Source organism: Podospora pseudocomata, assembly GCF_035222375.1.
Source record: "Podospora pseudocomata strain CBS 415.72m chromosome 2 map unlocalized CBS415.72m_2.2, whole genome shotgun sequence".
Taxonomy (NCBI): Eukaryota; Fungi; Ascomycota; class Sordariomycetes; order Sordariales; family Podosporaceae; genus Podospora; species Podospora pseudocomata.
Window position 1 is genome coordinate 2,977,052 of NW_026946366.1, and position 21,314 is coordinate 2,998,365.

The following is a 21,314-nucleotide window of genomic DNA, read 5'->3' on the forward strand; positions in this document are numbered from 1 at the left end:
GGCGCGGTGCCTCGTCTATCGTGTTTCTGAGGAGAGGATTAGCCGACCCTCGCGCCGGCCCGCCATCTTCCTTTTCTTTATCTCCCTGTCGATATTGAAGGTTCTATACAGATATGCTGTGAGGAGCTCTCCCCATTGGGGCCTGTATCCTGTGTTACTCACCATGAGCCCGGTGTTGATGCTTACATGACATTGAGCTCCTGCATCCTGGATGGCACTGGGTGAACTTTTGGTTTGGTGGGTGTTGGGCCCGATGCAGTTTGCCTACCTACTGATAATAGGAGCTATTGGTGGCCACGTCGCTGATATGCTGCTTTCCCTACCTATATTCCAGACTCTTTGCCTTGGAGGCAGTGCAGAACAGAAGAAAACCATCCTCTTCACTGTCTCTTGACCTCTGTAGAAGTGGCCGTGTGAATCGCAATAGCCAGACACTGATCACACGACTACGGAGCCGAATCAAGCAGTAGCCCTTACAGCTGGATGCGGTAGCTTGATAGGTAGTTCTTGGGGTCATTGATCCTGCCGTTCGTAGCATAAGACGCATCTGAGGCTTGAGGGAAGGATCAAGTAGCGGTTGTACCAGATACTTGTGATACTTGAAGCCGGGGGCATGGGGGAAACGGTGGGTCGACGGTGGATGTTCAGGCATCCTTATTGATAGCACAGCATGTGTCTGCCATTGTTGCTTGTGAGGAGGCACAGTGCATCATGTTTCGTGGTTTGCAATGTAAGTATTTAGCGTTCATGGGATCTGGTAGATGTGGGTGTGGGTGGCTGCGAGGGAGACACCTCTTTGGAGATTCTTCATCGCCGCTGTGGGATGGAGGGTGGCAGCAAGTTCTGGATGAGACTGAATTCTCTCAGCTGGGTCCATAAGAGTGAAAGCGTTCGAAGGAGGGAGTTAACATCTAGTAGCCGCCCCTCAACGGGCAGGCAGCTCTCAGATAAGACCTCTTTAACATTGCGGGAATACTCAGTCGTCCATTCTGGTGGCCGCTGTAAACAGGGCTGTGCCAGCTACGAGTTTTATCCAAGGCAGCAAGCCTTCTCGTCCAACATAGCTCCAACATCCTCCTCAAGGCTGGATTGTTGTCCTTGACAACCAACCAGCCATACAGATAGCCGCCTAGACGCGACTACATGTTAAAGAACCAAGGAAAGTATGGTCGATCGTGTGGTTAGGCGCCCCAACAGCATCATTCACATACACTTCCGGATGGGCTAGCTGGTGTATAGTGCGTTGGCGTGTGCTGATGAGCGCGGGGGTCCTGCAGATTTGATCCTTAAACCATGTTCTGGGGTGGATGAGAAAGGCTATCAACTTCTGGGGAAAGATCGTCATGCTTGGTCCCTCTGGCAGGCATACAGATGATCACGGCCTGCAATATGTATGCTCCCTCATAGGATATCGGTACCTGGGGAGGTTCTTTGTTGGCCGACTTTTACTCATGTGAGATGCAGTTCGCGACATGCGGCACGCGGCAAAGTCGAGGCCGGTTGATAGGGCTGTTATTTACTCGAACATCATTTGTCTATCTCAAAAGATTGAGAGTGTCTTATCAAGATGCTCTGACCTTGCGTGATGTATCTTGGCTTTCATGTCATGTGCCTGCTGTTCTCGTAACCCGATGCAGCACGAGAGAGAACTCCAAAGATATTTCGCTAGCAACAGTGGGAGAATTTTAGGTGGACGAACACCACAAGTAGTTGACTCTCTTGTTTACAGCAAGACTTGCATGTGTTTACGTTGAAGTTGTCGCGCCGAATCCCGTGGTTGTTCACATGGTGTTCTGCCCCATGTACACATCGCTATTCTTCGTGACCAGCTGTACCCCCATGCCCAAAGCTTGGCGGGGAGAGTTGAGAACCCCGGACTTGAAATGTCTCTTGTATTCCCTAGGCTGACTATGGAGGAGTGGTGAGCTATGTGCAGGCAGGTGAGGCACCCGCGGGGGCGTTGCCCTGTGATCCGTCTGAACAGATTACCACAGCGAAAAGCTTACCTAAGTTAGAGGCTTCAGGCCATGCGTCAAGAGGTTTTGAGTCTAGGACTGTAAGGCAGTAGTCATTACCAAACACCACTTAGTAGTCACTCAATGCTCGAAGCCATTCAGGGGCATTCAGGGGTTGTTTATAGTGAACGATCAGCGACCCACCAGTGAGACTTACACGGCAACCAGAGCTCCATTAACCCGAACCCCTCTGCCCCAACAACACTCAAGTAAACCCACCTTGCCACGAAGAACAATGAAAATTATGCAAGTTGTCTCAACAACTTGTTGGTTGACGCAATAGAAAATGAACAGAAAGTCTAGAACTTTGGGTGAAATCCAACGGAAATGGGCCAAATAACTGTCCGACACCCGTAGCAAGGATGGTGTAAAAACCGAACCTCGGTTCATGCTGACTGCCTGATTGGCCAATGCCCTGAAAAGAAGCCCCATGTTTGTCTTATCAGCTGCAGAGAATATCTTATCGATCAACTCACCTTCAGTCCCAAGCCTTCGGACGCGACACGCACTCGACGAACAGATCAGGCAGCCCGATCCGATCAAAATCCACACCTCCACACGTCACTGAACGGTCGCCAGGAAGGCCCTACCTCCTTTCCGGTATTTTCGGCCTGGAACCCCTGTACGAGAACGTCAACAAAAAAAGTCCCCGTTCAATGATATAAAGCCCTTGCCCGGCGCTGCCGTGGGCCGCAATGGCAGTCGACGTAGTCCAGTCAGTCTTTTTCGCTGCCTCCAAGTGCAGCAACACTCTTTTCTGCTTCGGACGATACATCTTCGTCTGGGCGATCGCCTTGGTCTTCATTCTTGCCGGCGCGCTGCGATATCGGCTCTCTTCGCTATTCCCCAGGAACGAAATTTCTACGGAACATAAGAAGGCGTGATTTTGTGACGGAGAAACCGAAATGGCTGTCGGAACGCTCTCTCTCTTTTTCCCCGTCTTCATCCCGGCCGCCACAGCGGGATTGGTATATGCTGGTCACCGCGCAACTTACCTCGACTGGAGGGCGATCTTGACCGAGTTCCTCACGGGACCTGGTCGGACAAGTCGGATCCTACTTCTGCTGTTTTTGGGTCTCAACTGGAAGAGCTTGCCCCTTGGGTGGACGGTATGTATCTCGTGATATTACCTGGTGACACCAAGCTGACATTTGCGCCGCTAGGTTCGGATCTTCCATTCCTTCATTTTCCACTTCGCGCGCCGCCCAAAGACTCTTCCTCAGCGCGCCCTCTTCCACTACAGCGTTACCTCCTCTCGTACCTCTCTCCTCGAAACCGACTACAACTTCCACAAGTCCAACTCGACCTACTTTGCCGATGTCGACGTTTCGCGTTCCCACCTGGTCACTCATCTGCTGGGTCCATCCATGCCAATCATTGGCGACAACGAGAAAAACAAGCTGGTTCTGGACAAGGATGGCAAGGTGATTAAGGGGAGCTTTGGCATAGGCCTGGGAGCCGTCTTTTGCTCTTTCCGCCGCGAGATTGGCCCTATGCAAGGTTACGAGATGTGGAGCAGAATCGTGAGCTGGGATCGCAAGTGGCTTTACATTGTGACGCACTTTGTTGTCAAGGGCAAGGTCAAGCCTACCAGCTGGGACGGCAGGTGGAAGGGTCCGACACGCAGCAAGATCCAAAAGGCCGAGGATGGGTCGGCCGTGGAGGAGCCGGATTGGAGCAAGTACATTCACGCCACTGCCATCAGCAAGTACGTGTTCAAGCTAGGGCGCTTCACCATTCACCCTTCGATCATGATCCAGGCTGGTGGCTTGTTGCCCGAGAGACCAGGTGGCTGGAGAGGTGGTGAGGATGACTGCGGAGACCTGGTTGACTTGGGAGAGATCGATGCTGAGGGCGAGTGGGACTGGAAGAAGGTTGAGGCTGAGCGGAGAAAGGGTCTTGATTATGCTAATCACTTTGGGGCGTTGGACGGCACGAATCTTTTGTTTGATGGTGGCGAGGATGGCGCTATTGGCAACTTCCCTATTGGTTAAGGATAAAAGATTTAGGAAGGGTGGTATTTGGATGCTTAGAAGGCGGAAGAGACATGATACCCATTTTTGTGTAGGGAGTTCAGAGATGGTATTGTATAGATTTGAGAGACAGCGCGCTAGCAGGTGCTCGCAGCGGCTGATGTCTGTGGCAAGAGATGCTAAAATACATCATTATTCTATGGCAGGGGTTCAGCTAACAATGTTGACATTGTTACGCTGACATCGTCTTTTCTTTGCAAGCCACAAATCCATCTTTGCTCGCACCATTGTGGGTGATCAAGCCCTCGACCACGCCGTCGTCATCGAAAATCACGCGGTCGGGCCCTGGAGGACCAGAGGTGTATATGTCACCTGGCATGATGGGATACTCGAAATAGGGAGGCTCTGTGACAAAGTCGAAGGCCTCGAGGTTCATGAACTGGTGGGGATAGTAGCCTGTATATACGCGGTTGAGCTAAAAATAAATTGCATGTACTATAGTCAAAAGAAGAGATTCGAGACAGCCCGAAAACCACGTACCGACATAGCTAAGGTCATGGAGCAGAGCGTATCCCAAGGCAATGGCGCGGGAGACATCCGAAGAGTTATACGTATGAGCGCTGCAGCTCCAGGTTGTTGTGTTTATCTCGCCTGTGGTCACTAGGATTTGGTGACCAAGTGGTGAGGCAATGACTGGTAGGGCTGAAACATGGGCGAGAATGGAGAGAAAGAGCCATATGGTGTTAGCTGATGTGGGGGTAGGGTGGTGAGTGCTGGGGCCCAAACGGCCCACGATTAGCAACTCACCTTGATCATTTCGAATTAGATGAGTTTTTTGACATCGATATTCTGTTTCAAAAAGCAAAAAGCCTGGTGTCTTGACGGGAAAGTAGGGGATCGCGGCTCTCTTATCATTGCTGGACAGTGTTATTATATGCAGTCTCACATATCGGGTACAACGGCACACTGTGGACTTTCGGACCACACATGAATTTCGTGCGCCTAGCTACACACGGCAATAAACATCTGATGTTGATGAAGTGAGTGCCTAATCTGATGTTCTTCGGATATGTCGAGACTATCTCTCATACTTGTGGGTTCAATGCAGTGAGGGTTAGGGTTATTATGTCTACGCGTTTAGGGGCTTCAGGGGCTCCGGGGGTTGACTCGCAGACGAGTAAGGGGTAACACATGGGGCCAGAGCAACACTGAAAGTCCACATTTACAATGTACAAAACCTGACTCGTTTTACCAACACTTTCAAAGCTATTTCCACAGCTTTGATATGGGATCCTCAATTTTGTCAACAGCAAGAAGTTGTCGCTGGAATGCAGACCCGACATGCAATTATGCGGTCACGGCGCCGAGACAAGATGCCTCGGCAAACGTCCGGCATCGCCTTCACATTCTCCAACGGGAGTGGGTTCCCGATTCCACATCTCGTTTCTAGTCCATCCGAACAATCGATATGGTTGATATCGCAATCCCCACTGCAATTCTCTAGTATTTCAGCCACTCACTCACATATTTTTGCCATCACGACTCATTCATTCTTGATACGTACATCCCGGTGGCCTCTACCTATAATTTTCAAACGTAATCCCTGATCGCAGCACGACAAAATGGCATCCTCCAAAGCCTTACCATCACCACCACCATCAACAACCGAAAGTAAACAACAAAACCCACAATCAGAAGAAATGGTCACCCCAACCGCCTCGGACATCTCCTCCGTCCTCGACTCCCCGGCCAACAAGGCCCAAGAAGCCCACCACATCGCCTTCTTCAACTCAATACCCTGGTGCTCCTCCCTCCTCGGCTCCACCCCCAACCTCATCATCTCCCAGTCCGTCTCCCGCATCATCCGCCCGTCTGGGTGCGAGGAGGACGCGCTCATCTCGCAGACGCTAAACTCGCCGGACGCCATCCCGGCCTACATCACGTTTTACTCTCCCCCTCCCAAACCTACGGATTATGTCAATGAGGTCAAGTCGCTTATTGCCTTGGGACCGAAGGTGAATGGGTGGGAGGGTATCTGCCATGGGGGGATTGTCATGACGCTTTTGGATGAGGTGATGGGGCAGATTTTTGCGGTCAACAAGGACAGCGGGGCAATGGGGAGCAAGATGCCGCTTTTGACGGGGTATCTGAACACTGCGTTTAAGAGGCCTGTGAGAACAGGGACGAAGGAGAAGCCGGCGATTGTGTTGGTTGTTGCTAGGATGACCAAGATCGAGGGAAGGAAGCACTTTTGCGAGGGGGTGGTGTATGGGGATGAGGAGGGGAGGAATGAGCTGGCGAGGGCGGAGGCCTTGTTTGTGCAGTTGAGGGAGCAGAAACTGTGAAAAGGTAATTTCAAAAGGGTATAGGATATATGCATCGTGGTGTTTTGATAGAGGGAGCGATAATGTTGGAGAGCGAGGAGCTTGGGGTTGCTTGCATCTGAATAGACTACATTGGGAACAGTCCTACCTAATAGATAGCATGGAGTAAGAAATGCCGTGGTACCGGTTCGCAATTTTAATTTCAAGCGGCGGCCAACCTAGAAGACATTGAAATATGTAGAGTCTGCCCACCCAACCTGTTCAGTATCCTCGCAAGATTCATAAACTAAATTTTCTTGCGAGCTGGGATTTCAGTTGTATCTCTCTTGTGAAGAATGGCGAGTTTCTCGATCATGATATGTTTGTCCTTTTCAATGTCACTTTCAACTTCATAAAGATAAATCCCGTGGACTTGTGACGGTTCATGGGTGGCTCACTTTTCTCAGCCAGATCGTATATGTATGTGTCAAGACGCAAGATACAGCACCTAACGCCGTCCGCCATCCGCTATTTGCACTGACAGGGAGGGAAGTGCGCGGAGAAAGTGCCCGTATCTTCACAAGACAAACTTGGTCTAAAGCAGAGGTTTCATGTACCACTGTGTGCAGCAATGTTTTATATGTCCTGTTTATATTAAGATACTCATGTACATGAAACCATGATCCAATCATCACCAAAAACCAAATGATGGAATAAAAAGCAAGCCTAATTATCTTATAGATGAAAATAAAGCTTTGATGATAGCACGCACATACATCACATTAATCTAACCTTTGCCGAAGATCCATAACACCATCGCTCTTAACCCTCGAAAGTAGCAAAAAATAGAGATAAAAACAACAAAACATCACTCGCAACCCTCCACATCGGGGTCAACATCAGTTTCCCCATCACTAATCTCTGTCTTGCTGCTGATTGAACCATCAATGTCAATCGTAAAGGCCTTCTGGACTTCCTCCCCCAGCCTGATGACGTCTCGCCTGCTCTCCCTGTTCACAACCAGCAGATGAGCAACATATGTCCTTGCCCCATCTGTGTAAAGATCAACCTTGTCTCCGGGGACACAATAGTCAACGCCCAGAACAATCTTGTCTGCCAGGTCCGGTCTTCGGCGCTTGAGCTCCTCGCATGGGGCTAGCTTTGACGGCCATTGCACAGTACCAGCGGCTGGAGCAGGAATGTATACCAGTCGAGACCAGTACTGTGCTCCCCTTTTCGAATCATTGGTGTTGTCACCGAGCACATGGCTGTAGGGCCTAGTGGTCAGTCGCAACCTGTTCTTATCACCCGCAGCAGCCAGCATGTGTGCAGCAAAGTAGTCCACGCCGTATGTATGACGTGTTGGAACAGTGACTCGGTATCCAGGCGGGCGGGCATTGATCTCGATCAGCTTGCACTCGGCTCCCGACTCGGGCAAAGATTTGGCGTGCTTGAGGACAAGATCGATCACGCCATCTTGCTTGCGGTACTCGAATGTGGAGCTCACCATTCTCGCCTCGACATGGAAGACACCGGTGCAAAATCCTAGATTGACAAGAATATCTCGGAGTGTCGACTTTGCAATGTCTTGTTCCTGGGCAGGAAGGGCAGAAGGGAGAGTGAGGGCCTCTGGCGAAAAGGTTGAATGGACGGTAGCAGCGCTCGAGTCAGCGTCGCAGGGTGGTTCATCTGCGATTTCAGAAAATAGAATCTCCCCGTCGAGAAGCACAAAGTTGACATCCATTTCTGGACCATCAAAGAAGGGCTCAATGACGGCCGCACTGCCATGTCGAGAAGTAGCCTTTTGAACTGCAGTGGCAAGATCGGCGAGGTTGTTGACTTTTGACACGCATTCCGAGGACCACCCTTTGGTGGGTTTGACGATAAGGGGAAATCTGGGGATGAACTCGGCCTGCTGGTTACCTCCACTTGCTGGCAAAGACTCCAGCTCTCTCACATTGTGAACTCTGGCAGTCTGACCAGGAACGTTCTGTAGAAGCCGTGATCGATATTTGTCCACAGATGTCTCAAAGGCGGCCACGGGACTGGTGGGGAGTCCCAATGCCTCTGCGACCTGAGCCACTGCCACAAAAAAGTTGTCCGACAGTGTAAAGACACCATGAATGGGAAGAGGGTAGCTGACAATGGACTGGATGATGCGGTCAACCACTCCTGCATCCTCTGTCATGTCAGTGACAAGGAAGGCTTCCCGATGCATCTTGTTTTCTTCTGTGTCTGCTTGAAGCCAATGGCCCTCTTCGTCAACGATAATCAAGTCAAGACCTAATGCTTTGGCGGCACGATAGACTGGACCTCCTGCCGTGATGTTTGGTCTACCGCGAATGAGCGCCACCCGTTGCCGGGGAATTGGTGTGCTGGAGAGCCATGGTGCATTGTGAAGACGATCACGCAGCTCCTCGGTCAGTCTTGTCCTGTAAATTTCCAAGTCGACGAATGAGACAGAGGTTGGCAAATCTTCCCATTGAACAACTCCGGCAGCCGACTCAACCAACGTGGCAAGATCATGTTCTGAGGTAACCGGGCCCGGGGCGGGACAAGTGGCAGAATATTTCTGTAGTGGGCGCAAAGGCTCATGGGTCCGTAATATCTTGTATGGGAAATCCTGGAGGCGAAGTTGGAGGAAGTCGGATCGGGTCACGTAGCCGTTGGTAGTAGGAAGAACAATGGTAAAAACAGATATGGCTGAAGCAGACCAACTGGGAGAGCCGAGACCGATGGTTTGTAGAGCCTCAATGAATGGGCTTGGCGGAGTGCTTCTGAACCCGGTGCTTCCGATTCCGTTGTGTTGAGAATAGGGCTGGGATGGGTTTTGCAGAGCTGAAGATTGTGAAGAGGATGGGAAAACCACCACGTTGGCGATGGAATACAGCTCGCAGAGGGGAATAACCTCGCCAAACAAGGGCCGATAGAGATTGGTTGGCCCTGCAGAGATCTTAGCAATGCTCACTTGGCAGACAGGAAGAAGGGCTGGGTGTTTCTTACTGCTCAGAGGTTGTTGTGTAAAGGTAGATATAACCGATGAGATGCTGCTGGTTAGTTTATGGCCCAGACTGGCCCTTTCACCAGGGAATGTTCCTACTGCCATGTTGATGCCACGATGTTGAACAGTGGATCGTTTGGTGAGTCAGAGAATAGAGAAAGAGCAAGAGTGGGAGGTGTTGGGGACGGAGGTGAGTGTGTTGGAATCAGGAGCAGAAAAAGGGCGAGAGCTGAGGGAAAAGAAGGCAACTTGGCAAGAGCAAGGCGACAATCGGACAGGCTGGATATTTTGTTGCAAAAAAGGATGCCACGACCAGACCATCAAACGAGGGTTGCTCACCGCTGGACCTGGGCCTAAAGAAGATTCCAAGACATCCAATGCCGCGGAAGCAGTGGAACAGGGCACACAATACCTAGCTTGCATCGGCTGCGTCATGGGGGTACGCAGCAGTACTGAGACGTCGATATTGGCACGGCATGACGGGAGTGAGACTCACAGGCTGATTGAGCCGGAGGCGGAGATTGATCGAGAGGGTGAGAACCTTGATGGGCTCCATCTGATAATCTGCGATGATCTGATAAGCAAATTTAGACCCACTTGTGCCCTTGCGACCCCGGCCACACCCCTGTCTCCTTCCCCTGTGTTCCCGTGCCTGGTCCTTTCCTTTTTCTCAACGTCTGTGCCCCCTTGCTTGTGGATTGCTCTTGCCCCAAATATTAAATGCTCAACCCCGTACCTTCCGGCAGAGCAAGCAACAACGGCTCCGTTAGGACTTGCCATAGGAAAGAATGGAGCCGATACCGCAGCAGACACAGAGAAGAGAGGTGACATTGGGCCACGACCGAGTGAAACATGCGGCTTCGGATAAAATTTGTCCAGACAGCCAAGAACCTTGACGGCTGGAATCAGACACCTCATTGTGCACCTTGATGGCCATATTCTGCGGCTTCAGCATTAAAAGATGATCAAAACGGCTGGTTGGATCCTCTGCGGAGGGCTTCATCTCCTTCCCAAATTGACTGACGGCCTCAAAAAAAAAATACCGCTCATCATGGGGAATGGAACACCGCTTGTCTAACAAACATGCGTCTCGTCCGGTCCTATGTGGGCACCCTGCGGGCTGATCTGCAGGTGCAGAGGCTGCAGCAGATATAGAGCGTGATGCTGCTGTTTACTTTGGGAGGTTTGCTGCTTGCGTGCAATTCCACCCTTCTCGAAGAGCAGCAATTTCCATGTTTGTTGAGATCATCGGTCACACTGCCACCGAGACCATCTCTGAGCAACTGCCACCACAATAGTCACCACACTTGTATCTCTTCTTGAGTGCCTATATCAAGCAGCAGCAACACTCTTGCCGCCATATCTTGAGTGACAAACCCTCACGGAATCTATTATCCCGAACACACATCTCAACACTCACAGCCGCACGCTCCGTCATCCGGTTTCACCCGTCACCATGCCTCTTCTTGCCTCCTGGCTGCGCATTGGTAGCCCCACAAAAAAGGTCGACGCATGTTCTCGTTCGTCCCAGGATTCTTTAACTATTGTTGAGAAAGCCGACATCCTTCAGAGCCAGAAGGCAGATGCCAGGGAGGAAAAGGTTCAGTGGCTCGTCCGGAGTATCGTCAACATCCACACCGAGCTACTCAAGCTTCCGCACCTTCGTCCAGCGCCAGCCATCAATAAGCTCTTGGGTAACCTTGTCGCCATCTGCAGCGAGATCCACGACCAAGATATTGTAGACAAGGTGTGTCGAACTCATCACGGGAAACGTGGAAGATACGAGCTGACAAAGCCAAGGTTTTACAAAATGTGAGCGTCCAGGCTGTGTTACCGTCTCTTAGACAGATCTGTGCCCAGTCAGAATCATGTCTTGAGCTTCACTGGGCCGAACACATTCTGGAAGGCCAGACCCAGCAAGAAGTCGTCGAGCGCCTCGAGAGTTTTCCATACTATGAGAACTATGAGGATTTGACCCGACTAGAAGTCTGCTCCATCCTCTCGGCGACAAAAAAGGCACCGCGACGAGTTGCCTTCATCGGCTCCGGCCCGCTCCCTCTCACGTCGCTCTGCCTTTTGCAGGCTCTCAAGAATGATGTGGCAGTGAGAAGCTTGACGCAGCCAACCACCAACAACACCACCGCCACAGACAACGCAGCGAATCAGGAGCCAATTGTCCTCAACATTGACTACGATGAAGCGGCTATCTCTGCGTCTCTCAAGTTGAGCCTTGCTCTGGGAGAGAGGGGGAATGGAATGGAATTCATCTGTGCTGAGGCAACCTCGGCTTCGGCGTCACGAGATCTCAGCGAGTTTGACGTCGTGTACATGGCTGCGTTGGTGGGAGTTACGCAGACAGACAAGGAGAAGATCATGCTGGAAGTGATCAGTCGGATGAGGAGAGGAGCGCTACTGGTTGTCCGCAGCAGTTGGGGCTTGAGGTCATGCTTATACCCAGAGGTCGACCTTGCAACTGAGACACTGCTGAAGAGGCTTGAGCCCTGTGTGGTAGTACATCCCTATAATCAGGTGGTCAACTCAGTCATCGTTGCGAGAGTGCGGTAGCCCTCATCTGGGCCGAACCCAGGGAAGCCGTGAGAGTCCAGTGAGCATTAAACTGGCGGTAGAACTGCATGGAAGTTATTCTTAGACCTGGTTGGATATTATACTGGGATAGTCATCATATTCCTCAGAGCGGTGATGTTAGCCATGGCGTGATCCTTCGCTTCAGCCGCAGCCGTTATCGGACTTCTGAGTACTCGGGATACGCTGGATCGATACCGTAGCAATGGGACCCATTTTATCCGCTCATGTCTTACCTACAACTGCGTCTTGTGGCTTTAGTAAACCGTCTTTGGTTTGAAGTGTGTGTGAACCAGTACGGGGCTTTAAGAAGATACGAATCGATAGTACGGGCTTCAAACCAATCACGCCTTTTCCGCTGCCACAATCTTGATGCATTTTACCTAAGATCGACCTCAGCCCTACGAACAGGGCTTGTTGAGGGTAAGCAAGCGGATAAATCCTCCGCCCGTAACCTGCTTGCTGCGAAGCTCATGAGTGGATCGTGTTATGGGCTTGTTCGCACTCTGCTAATGCCGTTTCCAGCCACTCCGAAACATGTACCGAGATCTTCCAATGGGAAAGTAAAGTCCGTCCACTGGGGAGCTTGGGAGCTGGGCGGTGCAGGTCACCAGCCCCTTCCCCGACAGCCTGACTAACACGCCACATCTGGTGGGTGCAAGAAACAAGAAAGCGAACAGGTTCCATTCACTCCAGTCCAGAACCCTCAGATGCGAATTCAAGATTTCGCTTTCTAACGACCTCACCAGGACTCGTACGAACCAACCCCAAGACAATAGAACACCACTGCAGCTCTGCGGCTGAGGACGAAGCGAGGGTAAGGTATGATGTTGTTGCTTGGCATTAATGAACCACAGCACTGGATTGGGCATCGTCATATACCTGCACTGGAACACGTGCAAGATCTCGTATTCCGGCAAGCGACGAACCTCATACATACCTCCCGAACTCATGATCCAGTGCCCGACCTATTACCCTTTCGATACCACTATGCCGACCGACTTTACAGAAGGAAACAGCGGTAAGTCGGAATTCGAAATGAAAGACATGTCACCACCACGAGACTTCAGGTTTGCAACTTTCTGTACGGTCCAAGCGGGCCAAGGCTCGTGATGGAGGATATGCATTTTTCATAGGATCGACACGTAGGAACGTGCCGTAAATGTTGTGCTCTACGTGTGTAGAGGTTGAACATGACGGTGTATTCCGTGACTGGCGAACTACACCGAGATGGACTCGGGAGGCCCAGAAGGGAACTTGAAAGGCGAACACTCAGTGGGCTGAGGTACGTCTATTGCTTCGCCGAGAGCAGGTTTACTCAGTGTCTATTCTTAGCCCGCACCTTTGTCTTGAGGATGGAGGCCGTGGAGAGGCAGTGTGACGATGATGTTATGGTCATGAGCTGGAATGAGTGTCGCGATCTCTCGGTGTAGGTGAGGATGGAACAGGAGGTCGATGTGTATATAACCTCGCCCTGGTCCGTCATCATTCTCATCCGTCTCATCATCACTCAAGCAATCTACACACACACAGTCAGTTTAACAACTACAACAACAACCACCATTCCTCATATCCACATTCCAACTCAACCAATACACAAATTCAATATGTTCTCCAAGACTACCATCGTCGCCTTTCTCACTTCTTTGGCCCTCACCTCGGCCGCTCCCGCTGATGAAATCTCTGCCCGCCAGGCACCAGCCGAGATTGCTCCCACCACCGTCATCGGCCACGCTCTCGCTGACGCCTGGGACAACTACTGCTCTGCCCCTACTTCCTACGGCTATATCGCCCGCAACGTCTGGAACGGTCAGGAGTATGGCCAGACCACCCTCTTCACCTTCACCTACCCCGCCGCGTCGGCTGGCAAGCAGTGCTGGCTCGACTTCTACCACGCTCAGCCCAGCTGGATCTCCAACACCAACGGCATCCAAGTCGACGTCTTCACCTCTTGGGGCGAGAACACCTGCAACGCCGGCGACAAGTCCAACAAGCGTGACGCCAACCTTGGTCGCCTCAACGTTCCGGCTACTGGCGCGGCTACCTGGGCGGCCAAGTACAGCACTTCTTTGACTCAGAAGGGTCCTTGCAAGGCTCCTGGCTCTGTGGAGAGGCTCGAGTTGGTGGCTGTCGGGGATAACACTGGACTTTCTTACCCTCAGGGCCCTGGTGCTGGGTTGAGGATCCTGTACGCCTAAAGGGATTCAGTTCACTTTCTTTCTTCAAGGGGCTGGAGTGAAGGGCGGTTTATGAGATCATTTGATCGCTTTCTGGACTTTCCTTAACATGTGATATCATTACGGTACTTTTAAAGCATACTTTCCTTTTTAGTTTTTCATAGACAAATAGTCACTCGTCAGGTTTTATCGAGAACAATTCTCCGCACGTGGTTCCTTGTGATGATTGATAACGAACTGGGAAATGGAAAGCATGACCGGCAAGACGGGCCGGCACTTGCTCTGTGGCGGGCATGTCATCACTTTGGAAGCGACAACCCCCATCTGTCCTGCTTGCTCTTGCTGGGCAGTTCCCACTGGTTGGACCCCAGCTGCATGGAAATATTGGCCGAGTTTGGAGAGTTCATTCCGCCCCTCCCGAAAAGAATCGACCTTCAAACCTGTGCGAATTCACGCACGAAACACCTGACGAGCTCAAAGGGAAGCAGCCCATCCAGGCACTAGTTCTTTCATGAGCCGACGAAAGCCAGGCTCAAAGCTCCATGCTATGATCGCCGCCTCGACGATCATGATCTTCCCACCATCTTCCTCAACGTGGGGTTGCATTCTTTGCTTTTTAGGGTTGCGATGCATCCGACTTTGAATCTGGCCTTTTGGTCATGAAGATTTCCCAATACTCATGTCTTTCCACACAGTGACGAAACCGAGACAGCAATGCTGAATAATATGTAGGTCTTCTAAATCTACTCATCCCGTCGACTTTTTCATGATTCTCGGCCGATTACTAAACAAGATCAACGTTGAAATAGGCTCGGCAAAATCAAGATAAGCTTTCTGACCCTGGCGGAAGGGCACTGTGGCGAATATGCACTATTTGATGTGACGAGACACACTACTGACAAGGGCTTATTCAGCTTACAGTGACAGAATTTCTCAGTGTTTGTGAGTGCTTCACGCCCAGGTGGAGGATTTGGAGCTGGGACTTTCAAGCGAAGTGGCGTCGGTGTTAGCGTGCCTCTTTGCAGATGCTGTGATGCGAGCCGCTCGTCACTGTCGTGTGGTTCGCCAGCGATCCCATGTCCTGCAGCTCGAAAGAGGGCTTGCAGTTCGAATCAATAATGCTCGTGGGCACAACAGAATGACCATCGAAATTGTGAACTCCTTCCCCTCGCTTTTCCACCAAAGTCGAGCGAGACCGAGACACGGATATCGCGGAAGTACCCTTCTGGTCGTCCTGCCCGCTGATGCTTTGTCGGCATGTCCAAAAAGCCAATGAGACGCTGTCAACCCGACGATCCTGCTGCCAGCTTGACGCACGTCAGACATGAAGTCCTATTCAATGCTACTCATCTGCTGCTCCAAGAGAACCATTACCACCATATGGTGGGGGCGATGTCAAATGCAGCTGGACGCCAGAGACAGCACCTGACCTAGCCTGTTTAGGTGTCACCGCCCTTGTTGTACATCGTCAAGTCCAGACTCCCAGTTGGTCGGTAACCTTCACCGTTCCGGCACTACGACAGGGTTGGACAGTAATCGTAGCAATGACTCGGCTTTGCCAAGTTCGATACCCTTAGCTGCCGCGGAGGTGGGTGGATCGGGAGCGAACTGGGACAGGCATTTGAAGCATGGCCATTAAACACACAGCAAATACCCAAGACAACATTGGCTGTGTCTCACCTGGGTGCGCTCCTCTTACACCTCCTCCCCCCTTCACCCGGCTCTTCAAACTACTTTTCTTCAGTCACTCGGACAGCCTTCTCAGCACCACGATTATCCAGGATTGCATCTCGGGGAGGTCGCGGGAGGTGCCAGCACACCTTCCATTCACATTTCTAGCATGGCCAAATCGGCAGAGGCACGATGGCATCTCGGCCACTGGGTGCTCCTTTTTTCTCTGCCCACACCATCGCTCTGCGGTTCCATGGCAGCTTGGTGGACTGACCTCGGGCCCTCGCTTGTTCTTCAGAATGCTTCAACCGGCCTCCTCACCTATTCCTTCTGTAACAGCAACAGCACTCCCATCTATCCACAAGATCCACCAATCGCTCTCAGGACCACTTACGCCCCCAAAAAGGGAACATCACTGGCGGCTACTGGCTGGTATGATCAAATCGGGTCGACGTGGGCCTCGGTATTCTACCAAAACAACAACGATGACATTGTCAACGCTGTCTACAAGTGTGACAACAGAACCGGATTGTACGACCAGCAAGAGAGCAATGTCATCTCGGACAGACGAGGGACCCCAAGCCCCCACACGGATTCAGGAATCTCCGTCACTTTACTGGGGGAGCAAGAGGGTTATAGGGTATTCTACCATGACAGATCGAAGGCGCTCCAGTCATTGCAATTCAAGTCAACGGACGGCTGGTCTTATGGAAGTCCGGTATCGAGCAACACAAATCGGTCAAGTATGGAGATTCATTCGCAATTTTCGGGTGTTCGTAACGTCACAGTCGTGACCCCGCGAGACGCTCGAAACATGGAAACAGCCCGCCTCAACGTGGACAGCACCTACTTCATCGGTAATTTTTTCCTTTGCCAAACTATACTGAGAGAAGTTCTAACAGGGCCCGTAGATACGTTTCCAACACCACTCAAAGGAGGACTCAACAATACCAGCGCCTCTAACCGGACTTCATTTCCATATGATACCTCCGCAACCCCTTCATTTGAGCTTGAGGCGTGGGATGGCAACCCAAAAGCAATCGGAATTGCTATTGACACTGACACGACCCGTCACATTTTCTACATTGGAACCGACCGCGCGATCCACTGGATTGCGGCGTTCGTCTCGGCCTCGGTTGAAGGTGGTTTTCGCGCTCAGGCGTCTCAGAACACCGACGTCTGGCCTTTGGCTGACGAACCAAATTCCGACTTCACCATTGCGAGTCACATCGAAAGCAGCAGCATTCGACTGTACTATGTCAGTGGAGGCCGTATAATCGAAACGAAGTATCGTGATGGAAATTGGGACCGAGCCGCCCCTGTGGAGAGTGCCAACACGACGATCATCGCTGATGAAGGTGCTGGTGCGGGTGATGCTGGTCTTACAACGGGAGCGAAGGCAGGTATTGGTGTCGGGGTCAGTGTTGGTGTCCTTCTCATCGGCGCAGCAGCAGCAGCTTTTTGGATTCTTCGAAAGAAGAAATCCACACCCCCTGACGAGGAGGCCACAACAGCTGCCGACGACACAGTTGCTACGGTTCCGCCCATGTCTGAGACGGGAAGTCAAGGCGCCTCCTCTCCAACAGCTGGTGTCGCGCGCACCAGTAGCGGACTCAGTGCAGACAAGTGGGACGCTGAAGTCAAGGACAAGCCGCTTACACCTCCACCGAGAGAACTTGAGAGTCCGAATCTTGCGTCTGAGCTGCCGCATACCAATGACAGGAATGAGCTTCCTACTAAGCATCATGTCACGGAGCTACCTTGATACCTGAGGGAACAAGCTCTAGGAGACATATTGAAAGATAAAGATAGAGGTGGTATGGCATGGCGGCGCATGGAGTTCGTGGGGAGCAGATGTGATATGTGGATGTACATGGTGATATTCAATGAGTCTGGAACCTATCATTCTTGCTCACAGTACAAAGTTTTGATCTGCCGAAAGATGCTGCTGGTTTATTAACAATTTCTTGATTGCAATTCTTTTCAATAGTTCTCCGAGTAGTAATTCAGATGCATTGGGTGAACCTGACTCGGCAAGGGGTTCCCAATGTCCAACGGAGAAACAGAGAGTAAAAAAGGAATGAGATATGTTTCCTCTGTGCGCTACTGTACCCTCGTTCGAACCGTCAAGTCATTCTGTTCCACTGCCTTCGTGGATTCTGGGAAGACACAGGGAGGTGGCTGTGTGGGAAAGGAAGGTCCGCCGATCGTGAATGAGGCGACCGTCTCACTGCAGCTTGCTCATGCCCGACTTTGCGGGCTGGCCAATGGTAGGGGGACGCGACACACCCTTATCGAATACTCGGGATTTTGTGAAGCAAGGACCCTCGGCAAAGAGGAAAGACTGACTTTACCGGACCGAATGGAGTCTTGATGGGGTGAGGGTGCTGAATCACGTGGACATGTTTGGTGCTTCATGTCAAAATTCTGCCGACTTCTCCCTTGCACGCAGCAGCCATGGGATTTTGTTTCGCTGGATAGATACGGTAGAGAGGGTTTTCCTTTAGAAACAAAAGTCTTTGACTTTGTCGCACAGCATAGAATGGGCTCGAGGAATGGTAACCATCGTCGAGGGCTAGATTCAGGTTGTGTTTTGCGGTTTTAGACATGTCGTACCACCCCACAGAGTCCAGACTTTGATTGGTCGCCTCTCTGGCTCTGAGTAGAGCGGGGGATACTATGGTAATATTCTTTGCCAAAAAAGTCATCAGTCTATTGGGAAATGCGCTGAATCCTCACATTTAGTCTTCTTTGTTTGTGGAACGTTTACCCTGGTCATGGTGAAAAAGGGGTAAATAGGGGTAATCTTGGCATCTCCACCTAGCAAGCCCCTTAGCTAAAACTAAAGTAAACAATCTGAACACCATCTTCAGTTCTCCGCAACTCCTCGGGAACCAGATATATAGTAGACCACTAGAAAAGGTCAATTTGTGGATGCAGGTACCCAAGCCACGATGCTCAAAGTTGTATGGACGATTGATCCAGGTGACTACCGGCTATATCCTCCGGGCTGAATGACAAGACATTTTGGACGTCACCCATTGGATGAACCAACCTGCTCAGGGCGGCTAGAATCTATATAACCTCCCCACCTCAATCTTCCATAGAGATTCCCCGCAGATCCATGCCGGTATATCGTAGTTGACGTTGGCCATGACTGTGAGGATGAATCAAGCTTGAAGTAGCTATATTTAGTTAACCAGAGAGAAAAACATGTTTGCTCACTTCTCATTCTCTATCCTCGCTTGTGAAAGTCCAAAGAAAGTATCACAATGCTCACCCTTCTGATCGCCTCCCTCATCCTCGGGGCCACCACCGCCCTCTCCCTCCCCCGACAGGCCGACCCCATCGAAGAAGAAGGCTGCACCCGCGCCCTCCTCACCCGCTACACAGAATCCTACCTCTCTGCCCAAACCATCGGCGACCCCTCCATCCTCTCCCCCTCCCCAGAAGTCTCCTACACCGAAGACTTCCGTGCCATCTCCATCCGCGACTCGGTGCTCAACACCCCCTTCCGCATCGCCCACAACCGCTCCCTGCTCGACACGACCCAATGCGCGACCTACACCGAGATCATCGTCACTGACCCCGCCAATCCCCGTGTGATTGGCACCCAGATCAGACTTGACGCCACGGGGGAGAACATCGTCAAGATCGAGACGTTGGTCACCAAGGAGGGCGATTGGGCGTTTAACGCGTCGCTGACGTATCAATACGCGGCGAGGGAGACGGAGAATAACTGGTGGTTTACCATTCCTGAAGCGGACCGCGACACTAGGGAAACGATCCAGGCTGCGGCGGATGCGTATTTGGATTTGTTCAATGACCCTACTGTTGTTGTGCCTTGGGGTACGCCGTGCAACAGGTTGGAGGGAAGCTGGTACACGGGCAATGGGAGCGCCACGGACAGCTGCAATGTGGGGGTTCCGTCTGGGGTGCCGATCACGCAGAGGAGGTATGTGATTGATGAGACGGTCGGGACGGTGGACGCGTTTGTGCTGTTTGGGACGAGGCCGGATAGCCATGAGTTTCGGGTTGAGAAGGGGAAGTTGAGGCTAGTGCATACGTTGACTGTGATGAGGAATGGGACTTTTGTCTGAAAAGGGGTGACTACCTGTAACATTGGTGATGGAATGGCATTCAGAGGCACAAAGTTCAACCGGCAAGTCTGACAGAACATAAATGGCGTGAGAAAATCGGCAAGTCCGCTTCACAAATTCTATCTCCTATCACGCTGAGCACCACTCAGTAGCAACGACATCTTCGTATCCATTGATTCTATCCCTATTGGCGAGTGTCCGATTACCTCCCCTGTGGCTCAAAGGATGCCCGAGTACTACCTTGCCTCATAGCTGACTAGGACCAACGTGGTCAACCTCTTGAGTGAGTGAAGCAAAGTCTGAATTACCTTACCTACTCGAACCGCTCATGGGGAAACACCTCGCGGTTGAAAGTGAAATCGTAGTCAATACCACGCTCGTCCATTGGCCCCTTCAACTCAAGAAGGTTTTTCTCGGTCCACGGTGTTCCAAAGCGCGTAACCTTGAACTCTTTGTTTAGCGACAGGTCGAAAGAGACCAGGTTTGGTACAAATTTGTCGAGTAGCGGCATTACCTCTTCCGGGCCCAAGTGGAACCTGCAGGAGAATTCGTTACTTCGACCGTCATACCTGAAATGCTTCAGGTTGGGGCAGGCCTTGATGATGGGCCGCAAGCTGCGATTCTTCAGATATGCTTTGGAAAGTGTAAGGCGAGCGAGCTTCTTTACTTTGATTCCCTCCAGCGATTTGGACCCCGAGGTTTCCTCAGACCAATGTTCGCGGAGACCCTCAACTGTGCATTTCTCGAGATTTTACCCCTTTCGGAAAGATGGAAACCAAAAGGCAGGGCGAAAGGTTGGGGGAATCCCCCTTGCCGACAAGCACGATCTTGGTGAGGCGTTGCATAGATTATGGGGCGTTCAGACTGAGCAGTGATTCGTCGCGGTCACAGTAAGATGCCTTGATAGCCATCACCTTTGGACAGAGGGAAGCCAGTATCTCAAGCCTTGTGTTGTCGCTAAAAGGCCGTACTGAATATCTCAGACGAGAGCCTCTGGGCTTCATGTACACCATCCAGTAATAGTAATCGAACTCCAGGTCCCATAGTGTAGTTAGGTCAAGCTTGTGCAGCCACTTCCCCATGGAGCTTTGCGAAAAGAAGTGGTTCGGGTAGTACTGGGCAAGCTCAATCGGTACCAGTTTGGAGGGTCCCAGGACACATCCTGGAAATGGAACCATCATACCATTGTCCTGCTTCCTCGATAAGGTAAATCTGTTTAACGGCTTCAGCAAGATCGGGACGAAGAAGTAGCGTGCGGGCGAAAATCCACCGCTTCTGGGTGGTGGGTCGGTGGTAAAGGTGAGGTGTTGCCACTTGGCTTAGGGCTCTGGAGGTCGACGCCAGAGCTAGCAGAGTAGAAAAGTCTGCGAGGTCACTCTTCAGTACACAATAAGGACAGAAGTGTCCGACTATGAGCTTGCGGAGCTCGAAAGGAAGTTCCACAACGAGAGTCATGACTCAGTCACTTTGCTGCAGGCTAGTAGAGCTTTC

The 21,314-nt window shown here is 51.5% G+C and overlaps 9 protein-coding genes across 9 annotated transcripts; 7 read left to right on the plus strand and 2 right to left on the minus strand.

The window, feature by feature from the left end:
• The first annotated feature begins 2,496 nt into the window (after window positions 1-2,496).
• QC762_213360 (uncharacterized protein) lies at window positions 2,497-4,197 on the plus strand. The gene is made up of 2 exons (XM_062888231.1): window positions 2,497-3,124; window positions 3,179-4,197. The coding sequence occupies exons 1-2, from the start codon at window positions 2,921-2,923 to the stop codon at window positions 4,007-4,009; spliced, it is 1,035 nt and encodes a 344-aa protein (XP_062746448.1). The 5' UTR covers window positions 2,497-2,920; the 3' UTR covers window positions 4,010-4,197.
• On the minus strand, window positions 4,189-4,804 carry QC762_0046240 (uncharacterized protein; the record flags this gene model as incomplete). The annotated part of the gene is made up of 3 exons (XM_062883424.1): window positions 4,189-4,444; window positions 4,529-4,634; window positions 4,796-4,804. The coding sequence occupies 3 exons, from the start codon at window positions 4,802-4,804 to the stop codon at window positions 4,221-4,223; spliced, it is 339 nt and encodes a 112-aa protein (XP_062746449.1). The 3' UTR covers window positions 4,189-4,220.
• An 806-nt stretch (window positions 4,805-5,610) lies between these two features.
• On the plus strand, window positions 5,611-6,333 carry QC762_213370 (uncharacterized protein; the record flags this gene model as incomplete). The annotated part of the gene is made up of 1 exon (XM_062888232.1): window positions 5,611-6,333. The coding sequence occupies one exon, from the start codon at window positions 5,611-5,613 to the stop codon at window positions 6,331-6,333; it is 723 nt and encodes a 240-aa protein (XP_062746450.1).
• A 560-nt stretch (window positions 6,334-6,893) lies between these two features.
• Window positions 6,894-10,021, minus strand: QC762_213380 (uncharacterized protein). Its single transcript, XM_062888233.1, has 2 exons — window positions 9,295-10,021; window positions 6,894-9,234 (listed from the first exon to the last, which is right to left on the minus strand). The coding sequence occupies exons 1-2, from the start codon at window positions 9,395-9,397 to the stop codon at window positions 7,160-7,162; spliced, it is 2,178 nt and encodes a 725-aa protein (XP_062746451.1). The 5' UTR covers window positions 9,398-10,021; the 3' UTR covers window positions 6,894-7,159.
• A 6-nt stretch (window positions 10,022-10,027) lies between these two features.
• Window positions 10,028-11,857, plus strand: QC762_213390 (uncharacterized protein; the record flags this gene model as incomplete). Its single annotated transcript, XM_062888234.1, has 2 exons — window positions 10,028-11,039; window positions 11,093-11,857. Exons 1-2 carry the CDS (start codon window positions 10,749-10,751, stop codon window positions 11,855-11,857), a joined length of 1,056 nt encoding a protein of 351 aa, XP_062746452.1. The 5' UTR covers window positions 10,028-10,748.
• A 245-nt stretch (window positions 11,858-12,102) lies between these two features.
• On the plus strand, window positions 12,103-12,722 carry QC762_0046280 (uncharacterized protein; the record flags this gene model as incomplete). The annotated part of the gene is made up of 2 exons (XM_062883425.1): window positions 12,103-12,298; window positions 12,625-12,722. 2 exons carry the CDS (start codon window positions 12,103-12,105, stop codon window positions 12,720-12,722), a joined length of 294 nt encoding a protein of 97 aa, XP_062746453.1.
• Window positions 12,723-13,482: 760 nt separating this feature from the next.
• On the plus strand, window positions 13,483-14,073 carry QC762_213400 (uncharacterized protein; the record flags this gene model as incomplete). The annotated part of the gene is made up of 1 exon (XM_062888235.1): window positions 13,483-14,073. One exon carries the CDS (start codon window positions 13,483-13,485, stop codon window positions 14,071-14,073), a length of 591 nt encoding a protein of 196 aa, XP_062746454.1.
• Window positions 14,074-14,418: 345 nt separating this feature from the next.
• QC762_213410 (uncharacterized protein) lies at window positions 14,419-17,847 on the plus strand. The gene is made up of 3 exons (XM_062888236.1): window positions 14,419-14,780; window positions 14,862-16,580; window positions 16,635-17,847. Exons 2-3 carry the CDS (start codon window positions 15,893-15,895, stop codon window positions 17,486-17,488), a joined length of 1,542 nt encoding a protein of 513 aa, XP_062746455.1. The 5' UTR covers window positions 14,419-14,780; window positions 14,862-15,892; the 3' UTR covers window positions 17,489-17,847.
• A 1,148-nt stretch (window positions 17,848-18,995) lies between these two features.
• QC762_213420 (uncharacterized protein) lies at window positions 18,996-19,823 on the plus strand (the record flags this gene model as incomplete). Its single annotated transcript, XM_062888237.1, has 1 exon — window positions 18,996-19,823. The coding sequence occupies one exon, from the start codon at window positions 18,996-18,998 to the stop codon at window positions 19,821-19,823; it is 828 nt and encodes a 275-aa protein (XP_062746456.1).
• Window positions 19,824-21,314: the final 1,491 nt, after the last annotated feature.

What these genes read in the sequence shown, in the direction of transcription:
- QC762_213410 (XM_062888236.1), top strand. Translation starts at nt 15,893, where the DNA reads ATGGCCAAATCGGCAGAGGCACGATGGCATCTCGGCCACTGGGTGCTC. An exon ending in GGACAGCACCTACTTCATCG is followed by an intron (nt 16,581 to 16,634) that starts GTAATTTTTTCC and finishes CAGGGCCCGTAG; the next exon opens with ATACGTTTCCAACACCACTC.
- QC762_213360 (XM_062888231.1), top strand. Translation starts at nt 2,921, where the DNA reads ATGGCTGTCGGAACGCTCTCTCTCTTTTTCCCCGTCTTCATCCCGGCC. An exon ending in GCTTGCCCCTTGGGTGGACG is followed by an intron (nt 3,125 to 3,178) that starts GTATGTATCTCG and finishes TTGCGCCGCTAG; the next exon opens with GTTCGGATCTTCCATTCCTT.
- QC762_213380 (XM_062888233.1), bottom strand. Translation starts at nt 9,397, where the DNA reads ATGGCAGTAGGAACATTCCCTGGTGAAAGGGCCAGTCTGGGCCATAAA. An exon ending in TACACAACAACCTCTGAGCA is followed by an intron (nt 9,235 to 9,294) that starts GTAAGAAACACC and finishes AGATCTCTGCAG; the next exon opens with GGCCAACCAATCTCTATCGG.